At 38.9% G+C, this 10,578-nt stretch overlaps 1 protein-coding gene across 1 annotated transcript in view; it reads left to right on the top strand.

Moving 5' to 3' along the window:
• Positions 1-10,356, top strand: part of LOC311195904 (transmembrane 9 superfamily member 2-like) — a gene marked incomplete at its 5' end in the record, with an annotated part of 31,007 nt that extends 20,651 nt beyond the window's left edge. The window contains 5 exons of the mRNA XM_084269351.1: positions 31-190; positions 775-926; positions 2,063-2,174; positions 2,574-2,745; positions 9,734-10,356. Coding sequence (XP_084125477.1) covers positions 31-190; positions 775-926; positions 2,063-2,174; positions 2,574-2,745; positions 9,734-9,801 — 664 coding nt within the window. The 3' untranslated portion in view covers positions 9,802-10,356. The remainder of the gene's footprint in view (positions 1-30; positions 191-774; positions 927-2,062; positions 2,175-2,573; positions 2,746-9,733) is intronic.
• Between the last annotated feature and the right edge of the window lie 222 nt (positions 10,357-10,578).

Below are 10,578 nucleotides of genomic sequence, written 5' to 3' on the forward strand. Positions count from 1 at the left end.
TGTAATATCTCTCCTGATCTTTTTTTTCAGGATTGTCTTTGCTGATTTCTTCATCATGAATCTCATTCTGTGGGTGAAAGGATCCTCAGCTGCTATCCCTTTTGGTACTCTGGTTGCCATCCTAGCTATGTGGTTTGGAATTTCAGTCCCGCTGACTTTTGTTGGTGCCTATTTTGGCTTTAAAGAGAAGGTAGGGCTCTTCAAAGGCAGGTTTGAAATACACCTATCCTCAGTTGTTGAATCCCTAAGCATACAGGAACTGGTTGGATTGAAACGTCGTGGTTGTAAAATGATGTTTCAGTTCATCATGCTTTTTAAACAAATGCTTATAGTGTCACACTAACCTTTCTTCCCTGTCCATTCAGTAGGATCAGGATTTAGTAGTGCTCTCAGAGGTCTCACTTGCCTTTGTGCTTCAGTGATACCTTGGCAGTTTCATTTTTGAAGTAGTACTTCAGAAGTACTTCAGTTCGTACTTCACTGGTTTGAGATAATGCCAGACTAAGCAACTAAGAGCAAGTTGTGGGTTTTATTAAGGGCTGAACAGACTTCGTTCCTTTTGTTCTGACTTCCTCACTTGAGCAATAGTTGGAATATCTATAGGGTATGGTTTTTATCCTAAAGATGGACACCAAGCTTGTAGTTTTCCTGCTTTAATAACTTGGATGGTTTATGGGTTAAAATAAAGTTGTGTTTGTCACATCTTTAGCTGCTAGTATTAAAGAAAAGCAATCTTATTTGTGGTGTAATCATCTATCTTAATTTGTTTTGAAGCCCATTGAACATCCAGTTCGGACAAACCAGATTCCTCGCCAAATACCAGAACAGTCCTTCTTCACAAAGCCCTTGCCTGGCATCATCATGGGTGGTATCTTGCCCTTTGGCTGTATTTTTATTCAACTTTTTTTCATTCTGAATAGCATTTGGTGAGTATCAGGTTTTTTTTTGTTGTTCAGGTGAAGCTGATATGAAAATAACATACAGTGAACATCCTAAACCAGTTAATATGAGGAACAAACCAATTTTTGTAACTTTTTATCTTTTTGTAGACTTTTGTGGGATTTACAGAATCTGTGTAGTTATTCCTGTGCTCAGAACTTGTAAAACTCTTTCTTACTGCTAGCTGCAAAGTGTTGCCTTGTTTTATCTTTCTGGCTCTGGACAGCACAAACGTGGTTTCGTGCTGTTGTGGTTAGGTGGAGGCGACTAACCTGTTGTGTAACTATATTGTGATTTATGAAACTATTATGGTCTAGCAGTTTCAGCTGTTAAATCAGAGCCAGGACAAGGTCTCAGGATTCCATGTTCTGCAAACAATCCACCCTCTGTAAAACATCCACACCACTCCTAAATCTTGTCAAAACTTAGTCAGGCAGATGCATGGAAAATTAAACCAGTGCAATCTTTCATAACTTTCAGAATGTAAATAGAAAATGTTTAATATATTGTTATTCAATGGGAAATATTAACCTGAAGGTGCCAGGTTTCTAAGGTGTACTCTGTTTGTTGAGACTTCTTAAATAACAATTTCCTAAATCAGTTCTTCAGGGCAAATATTAGATATGTTACTCTGACATCAGTGTTAACAGAAGTAGAAACTACAATGTAGATGTGATGGAAAATACAATCAGCTGACCAACAGGTGCTGGATTCCCAAATTGTTTCTCGTTATTTATCATACAGCAGGGAAGCCTGGAGTGAACATCCAACTTCCACTCCCTCTGTCCAATCTCACGCTGCAGTAATGTCTCAGTTGCTTAATACAGTTGATTTTTAATGCTTCCTTTTTCTGAAAGGCACCAAAAGTAAACAAGCACACTTCTTTTTTTTAATGTTTTTGTATTTGGTTAGCCCTTGGATTGGAGTCAGACTTGGTGTGGGGATAGATAAAGGAAGAAAACCCTTTTAATGAATCAGCTAACAGTGGTGTATGTATAGGCAAAGTTACTCCAGTGGTGTGGATTCTTTCTTTTCTTATTAGCTTAGTATCTGGCCAGGTAATGCTGTAAATTAACTTGTGGAAACATCAACCAAAAATGACTTCTATTTATTTTTATTTTAGGTCTCATCAGATGTACTACATGTTTGGCTTCCTTTTCCTAGTTTTTATAATTCTTCTCATTACGTGTTCTGAGGCTACAGTTTTGCTGTGCTACTTCCATCTGTGTGCAGAGGTAAAAAGTCTGATTTTGATGTAGATGCTACCTCTAGGTGGAAGATGTTAGAGCTGGGGTGGTGTGTTGGATGCTGTGGATGGAAAGTACTCTTGGCTCTTGACATGCCTGTCTTAGCCACCCTTCTGAAATGTGCCTTTTGCTTCAAAATCCTTGGTTTGCAGCAGATAAGTAAAAATAAACAGCCCTGGTCTTAAACAATTCCATGTTTGTAAGGAAAGCAATACAGCTGACTGAGAAAAGAAACAAAAGTAACTACGTCCTGTGGTGGAATCTTTCTTTTCTGAGATAAATTTTGAAGAATTAAATGTACTTCACAAGACACTGGTAATTTTTAACCAGCTTGCTTATATTATTTTTTGTGTGTTGTCTTACTGAATGGTTTCTTGTTTCTTTCAGGATTATCACTGGTGGTGGCGATCGTTCCTGACGAGCAGCTTTACAGCAGTGTATCTCTTCATCTATGCAGTTCATTACTTCTTCTCTAAACTTCAGATAACAGGGACTGCCAGCACCATTCTATACTTCGGTTACACAATGATCATGGTCTTGATTTTTTTCCTCTTCACAGGTGAGTACAGTGTTCAAATGAAAATGAATGCAGGGCTTTCTTTTTTCCAAATGAGAAACATTAGACTATCAGAAACATTAAATACAGTTCATGACTCTTTAGGCAGTGCTATTTTTACAGTTTGTGACACCACACATCACAGTAAGATACCTTTTTTTGTCAACTTGAAGTTACACTTATTTGCAGTATAATTAATTTTCCTTTATCGCATATTATATGAGCAGTGAGTTCAAACCATTATATTTTCAAAGTGGTGTTCACTTTGATGTCAGAGCTGTTTAACTTGATTCTGGGTTTCATAATTGGTTCTAGAAGCTCTAGTTAGAGATATGGTGGTCTGCATATGGAAAACAAAAGATGCTTTTAGCTTTCACTATTAGCAAGTGAAGCAGGCTGGTGCTGGGGGGAAAAGAGTGCATGTTGACAACAGAGACAGAACTCTGAGTCCTCTAAGAGGTGGTCTTAGTGGCACGTTACGCACTACTACTTAATGGCAGGAATGGACCTTAGCTGGAGGAACACACTTAAAATCTGGCTCTCTGTTTTAAGCAGTCTAACTTTTCTGATGTTACTCAAGCAGACTGTGTCTTCTACAGAATTACTCTCATGTTCATATTCACTTGGCTCAAACTATAGTTTTGAGGTTGATTTGATGTGAAATCTGTGCTGGATTTACTGTGTGTTAGATGAAGTTAGCAGCACTTTGAGGGGTAGTGGCCCTTAAATAGCCAGGAGTGGTTTGTGTTGGTGTTCATCATGCTGCTGCTGTTGTATATGTGGTTTTAACATTTAGAGTCAGATCTTTTCTGTATTGCTGTGCTGCAGTGGTAGAACCAGAGAAATTGCTTTTGATATAAAATGGATTACTCCATAAACCAATCTGTACATTCATTCTTAAGTTTTGTGATAGAGCATCCCTTTGTGGATGGCTTGTTACATCTAAACATCTTCTACCTGATTATCAAAACCTGCCATCATTGCTTTGGATTAATGAAGTGCATCATTTAACTCCCTTGATGCAATTAAAGGAGTAGCTAAAATAAGGAGGGAATGTAACTGCATCAGACCTCAAGTTTGTCAGTTCAGCAGTGCAAAGGACCTCTTTCATCTCTGTTGCCTCTAATGATGGTTGAGTATGATACAAAAAAGCACTGTTTATAGTAAAACACAGGAGAAAATTCCTGTATGGGTTTGGACAAAGCAAGTGTTCTGTAGAAATTATATTTAATGATATTAACTGGCACTTTTTGCTAGATTTTTATTGATATTTAGATCTTTGTCTTTTCAAAAGAAAGTATAAAAAAAGTCTTTAAAATGGGGAGCAACAGGGGGGATTTAATTCTTCAAATTTTTAATTATTAGAAGGCAAAATAGACGTTGGCATATTGCCAGTTAAAACCCTGCTTAAATCCTGGCAAATCAGACAAGCTCCAGATGTCCTTTATATTATATATAAACCCAAAAAACTCAAACTCTAGTGTAAAATGTTTTAATTACTTTTAAACTAAAGTGGTATGTTAATGTGTGCCTGGGTTTTAGCATAGGTTAGTTGCTACTCTGCCAATTTCAATTTCACATACAAGATGCAAATTGGTGGAATTAAAAATATTCCTTTCATATATAAAACGATAATTGAAATTGTCATGGCAGCTGCTGAAATGGTATTAAAAGCTTCAGATGTTCAGATCCTGGAGTTCTTGATGTGGAGGCCAGTGAGGCCCCAAAAATACAATAATAAACTGTACTGCTGTTACTTTTTTTCCTTTAATAGAAACAGGGTAGCTGTGGCTGTGATGGATTTGAAGTTCATGAAGAAAGCTGTTAGCAGCATGGTCACTTTGGGGTTGTTTGAAGTTGGATGGAATAGGTAGTTGCTCAAAAGGTAGACAGTATAAGGAATGTGTAATAAATCTTGCCTATTTATTTCCCATATCTAGTTTGATAATTGCTTGGGGGGGGGGGGGGTAAAATCTAAGTTACTTAGATGAGTCAAGCCAAGTTAGGTGTAAAATACTGCTTTGGAAGTAGCCTTCAGTCCTTCACAGCTTTGTGGAGGTGAGGGACTTCACTCTGGTAGCTTTACATAACAAATGTGTTCTTGGTGTGTGTATGTTCCTAAAGTGAGACCTTGATCTGTTCCACTCAAGTTAGCACTAGGTATTCTGGTTTTCTCTCTTCTTGCATGTTAGGTCTCAGCAACTGTGACAGAAATATAAAGGGCAGTGTTGATGCCTCCTGCGTGGTGGTGTGGGGTGTTACTGTGGGCATCACAAAAGGCATCATAATGAATAAGTAAATAGGAACTGAATGCTGGTGTGTCAGCAACAACCATAATATAATCTGACCAGTGAAATCAGACAATTAATGTGCACGCCCAAACAGGACGAGTTCATTTTAGCACAACAAGTGCAGCTGATGTTTCAAGAAATAATAAGTGTGGGTGAGTAGGGGTAGCTCCATGGTTATGTGCATCTTATGCTTGGAGATGAAAAAATGCTGAACGTAGTCAAAGCATGTTGCTGCAGAGTGACCTCTATTTTTGAACATCATTTTCACTTGTGAGTTAATGCCATTTTCAAAATTGAGTTTTGATCTTCTGGGTAGATTGTGTTTAGAATCTGAGATTCTGAAGCACCCACCACTGTGCAGTGATTGAAACCAGTATGATGCAGAGAGCTTTTAAGGTACGTGAGAAGTATCAGCCAAGTGCAGAGTGCTTTTCTATTTGCTTTCTTACAATCTGTCCGTGCTTTGAATTCTTTTTTCTTCATTAAACAATAAAGCCTGAAGAAACAAATAGAGCAGAAGCATCTCCTTAATGTATTTTGGCACTATTCTGTTGGGTTTAATTTTGAACTTAAACTACTTTACTAATAACTTTTCCTTGCCCAGTCTGATGCTAGCTTGTGGTCTTCTGTCTGTGCATATGAAAACTGTTGCCAAGTTGTTATGTATTGAACACCAGAGTAGTCAACAGTATTCCAGCATAGAAAGTGGAGGACTACAAAAAAATAACCAAAAACCCACCTGAGGTGGCAGTGTCTCCCTAGCAAGTATCTGTGAATGTGTTGGACACCTTTTGCTTCTTGGCTGGAGAAATTCCTCGAGGCATCTTCACAACTGGGTTCTTGAATTTTAAATAGGTGTCCCAGAAATGATCTGCTAGCTGTACTTCTCTAGGATGATGGATGAAGTGCAGTGGCTGCAGTGCACTAGGGTGGCATCAGTTTCCTGCACTAGCAAGGGTAATTTAGGCAGAATTTTAAAATCTGAGGGTCACCCACTTGGTAAAAAATAAAGGTGTACCCCACGAAACTCAGTTCTTAATTGTATGTCATTCAGATGCTTTTCTGTTTAATGTCAGCTGGTAATTGGTTAGGATTGGTTAAAACAAACATTGCCCACAACATGAATTCTTAATACTTGATGAAAACAGATTTGAGAGGCTCACTGGTGGAATTGGTGTCAGGCTGTTGGTGTCTTTGTGCTGTGCTGTTTGACAGAGGTGTGCACGTGGAAGCTGTGCAGACCTTGCAGTGGAGAGGTGTTCAGACCAATCAGAACATCATTTTAGAGGTCTCAACTCTTTCAAGTACTAGGGTTTATTGACTGGGGGGGTTGGTTTGTTTGGGGTTTTTTGAGGGGTTTTTGAAGTATTTACAGTTAGAAATTTTTAATGTCTTAAAAAAAATAATCTCTGTGTCTGTTTGCTGTCCTCTGTGTGTGGTGATGCCTGCCAGAGAACAGGAAGAGGCATGTTGCTTGGTGACAGTGCTTCAAAGCCTCCTCAGTTTGAATGTGGCTTTGAAAGAAACAAATGCAGAGCAAGTACCCAGGGTGGCTTTATCTAAAGTTTACCTGCATAGTCCCACTGCTCTAGTGAGAGAACACTTTAAGTAAGGGATGCAAGATGTGCATAGAAAAATACTCAAGATTGATGAGGTAAACAGGCTTTTCAGGAGGCTGCATTTCACACCATGCTACTTGAGATGGCAAGGTTGTATTTAAACTTGTGCAACTAATAATGACAGTTTTACTGGGAAACTGCAGCTGTAGGAAAGGGATCATGGGTCTCATCTGTCTTTTAAGGTTGGCCTTAGTCAAAGTAGTTAAAAGGGGAATGTGGGAACCTGAACGGAACACAACAGACACTTAAAACACCTAATTGATTTTCTATGATTAATTCTCACTTCTAAATCTGCAGGTGGATACTTGAGGTAGATTTTCAACCTGGTTGTGGTTCTGGCAGCATCTTTAACCACTCTGAACTTTGAGTGTCATGTATACTGTTTAGGAGATGTCCTTTTGCAGGGAGGTGGTGTCCTCAGTTTGCTCTTTTGAATTTTCTGGTTCATAGAGCTACCCATATCTGAAATTTTTAAGATAACTTTATTCATGGAAAGGAAGAAATTCCAGTACTGATAACCCCAATTGTTGATGTGAAATTAAAGCACTGTGGCAGTAGCAGCAGAGGGAAACTGCTGACCAGGGAACACACTGGCTATGTGAGACTGGATCTTGGTCATGAGTCCAGCTTTTCTCTCCTGAGCAATTTGAAGTTCCTGGTGCAGATCTGGTGTCTGACAAATTCTGCAGCTTTCTGCCTGTGTTGGAAAACACAGACTTATTCTAGTTCTAGTACACTGGCAAATTTCTGATGAAGTTTAAAAAAGGAGCAGGGGGCATTTGGTCTTTGATTTTCTAAACAGACTTCTTTTTTAGGAGGGAAGTTGAAAATCCATGTTATTGAAACCTGTGAAAATCTATTTATAGATGAAATGTTTGTTCTCAGTGTGAAGTCTTCAGGTTGCACTATGAATGAGTCCATGTTTTATAGAAAGCTGGTGTATCAGATTCAGAGGGACAAGGATTGGAGGAAGTTAATGTGGATTTAGAGTGTGTTCCCATATTAAGTTACATTATGCTCAGAAAACTCTGGCAAATCCCATTCTTGGGATAGTTATAATTTTTTTAGGATATTATAATTTTTCTCTTGAACAGCAGATAGATTTTTAAGATATCTCAAACACTGGGAAGAAACATTGGTTTTTAAAGCCATAGAAGGCTCGAAGTTGGCTACATTATAAATACAATTAAACAGCAGATGCTGAGAACTGTTATTAGGAGAAAACCATGAGAGTAAGGCTTAGAGTAACAATGCTGATGTTGGAGTATTGGACACAGTAGGAAGGAGTGAGAATTGACCATAAACTGCAAAGACTTAGGATGTCAAGCCTACAAAGAAATTAAATTCCTTCTGTGGTTGGTGTCTGATCTCCTATCAGCAGCAATAAATCTGCCATCTCCTACTGTTTCAGAGGATGATAACTGCAAACTTGGAGGGAAAGGGTAATCTGTGGCATATAATAGTAGGCTGTCAAAAAGCCTTTAACTGCAAATATACATGGTAGCAAGAAGAACACAAGAATTGGCATATAGATAATAAGCATCCAGAGACAGGTTCCTCACTTACAAATGCCTAGATGTGGTCTGGAAGACTGAAGTGTATGAATGTATGAAAGACAAGCACTTACTAAAGAACCTTCTAGTTAGTAAACCAGCCACAAGGAGCTAGTGAAAGTGGGAGCTGATGTTAAACACAGGCTGTACAAACAGAAAAGGGTGAATGTAACACTGGAGGAGCTGAGTGTGTGGGCTTGCAGGTGCCTGCAGGTAGCTGGTGAGGGCTGGCACAAGGCTGGCATGTAGACTACAGGTCTGTGTCTTGAAGAGTGAATTCAGCTGAAAGAGATCTTTTGGTAGCTGGTAAGGCTTAACATCCCTCTGGCAGTTTAACCTTAGGTAAAAGCAGAAGGAACAATGCATTGCTTTTCTTGGAAGCTTAAGACTTAATTGGCTGGGACTCTGTGTCTCCTTGCATGCTAAGTTCTTAAAGTAATTTAAAAATAAATGGGATGGACAATGTCTTTGCAGTTGCCCCATAATAATGACTGTGGGGTGAAAATTGCAGATTTTTTTCTTCAGTTTAACAACAGAAAGCTGGTATACACTGATCTCAATCAATGTCCTGTCCTCTCTCCATCATCTTACCCTGCAGTGTGCTGACTCAAGCCACAGGACTTGATGTGTAGTACAGAGTCCCTCCAGAAGGTAGTGGGGGGTGAGGGGGTGTACCCCTAGTGTTGGGTTGGATGACTAAAGAACTGGGTGGTAAGAAGTGAAGGAAGGCTAGAGTAACCAGACCACAGGTCTGCTACCCAAGGCCCCTAACAACACAGCCCCCAGGAAGGAGTCTGAGACCAGGGCAAGCAAATGGTCTGTTCTCCCAGCGTTCTCCCTCAGCTGTGGCTCAAGGGCTTTTGTAGCACTAGAAAGGAAACAGTGTCTCTGTAATTAATAGCCTTTGGCTTTCTTTGTTCAGGAATTTGATCAGTTGCCCAAGCTAGTGTATGTTTTTATTACCTGTAGTGACCTGTGACAGGAAAACCTGTAGCTTGAATGGACGTTTTGGTTTGTGTCACTGCCAGTTCCATTGGATGCTTGCTGTCAGCTGTTGGAACATTCAGAGCATGGCTTTAGCAAAGGGAAGTAACAGGATTTCACAGAGCAAGAAGTTTTCTTTTCCTGAGTATAAATAAAGCACAGGGCAAAAAACCAGGGCAGGTGACTTTTTACCAATGCCTTGTTTTATGGCATAGTCTGCAGGTGGCTGTGAACTACTGTAGATCTAAAAAAAACCAGGTAGGTGTTGCCTTTGCATGTAAAAGGAAGTTTCTTCAGTGGTGCTTGTATGCCTACTAGTGGTTCAACTGTACATCAGGCAGCCCTGCCCTAAAAGTCATCTCTTACCTAAATCAATAACTTAGCCTGGGGATGAATGTGTTTTGTTAAACTTAAGAAGTGCTGTTATTCTGGATAGTTAGCTGGATTACAATGTTTTATCCTGTCCTGCTGGGAAGTGCTTGTTAGATTACTCTCTTGGAGCAAACTGGAAGATGAACTAACCATTTTCACTTTCTCGTTTTAGGGACTATTGGATTTTTTGCCTGCTTCTGGTTTGTGAGTAAGATTTACAGTGTTGTGAAAGTGGACTGAAAAGCTTCAAAGTGTCTTTTGAACATATCTCTCTTGCTGTTTGATAATTTTTACCATGTACCAAAAAACATCCTGTGTAATTAATCTAATTTGTAAAAGCTGAAGAACAGACTACAGCATAAAATGCAGATTTTTATGGAAGGAAATGGCACCATTTGAAAAATGTTTACATCAGTATATTCACTGAACATGTTAATTTTAATAATTCTAAAAATTATATCCAACGTTTGATTTAAGACAAATATAAAACAAAAACTGTGGAGTAGTTTATCTGCAAAATGAGTGTATTATTATACAGTCCTCCAGCTGAAATACCTTGTGATTTTATTTTTATTTTGTTACCTCTTTTGGTTACCATTTATATACCATGAAAGCATAGGACTGTCAAGTAAATCTATGTAAAATGTGAATTTTTTTAACTTAACTATGATTGTATATATTATCCTGCACCTTCTTTACAAGTAGATTCCTTCTTACAGCTGTACATGCAGTTAGTGTTATGTAGACTTTATTAAAGATACCGACACTGGGTTTTGTTCAAATAAAACTGCACAAACTCCAGCTGACTTGTTTCCTTCCTTGTTAATTAGGCCTTTGCTACTGGGACACAGATGACCTTACCTTGACCAGTTGATAAGTCTCAAGTGTTCTATTGTTTATAAGCAGTTTGGCTGTGACTTCGACCACAATTTGTGTGAGTGGGAGGACTGGTAAGTCACTTGAATCCCACGGCTGCAGGATGCACAGAGTGCCATTATCTGTGCCTCAGCTCTGCAC

This window comes from Gallinula chloropus, assembly GCF_964237585.1.
Source record: "Gallinula chloropus genome assembly, chromosome: 11".
In the NCBI taxonomy this organism is placed as follows: Eukaryota; Metazoa; Chordata; class Aves; order Gruiformes; family Rallidae; genus Gallinula; species Gallinula chloropus.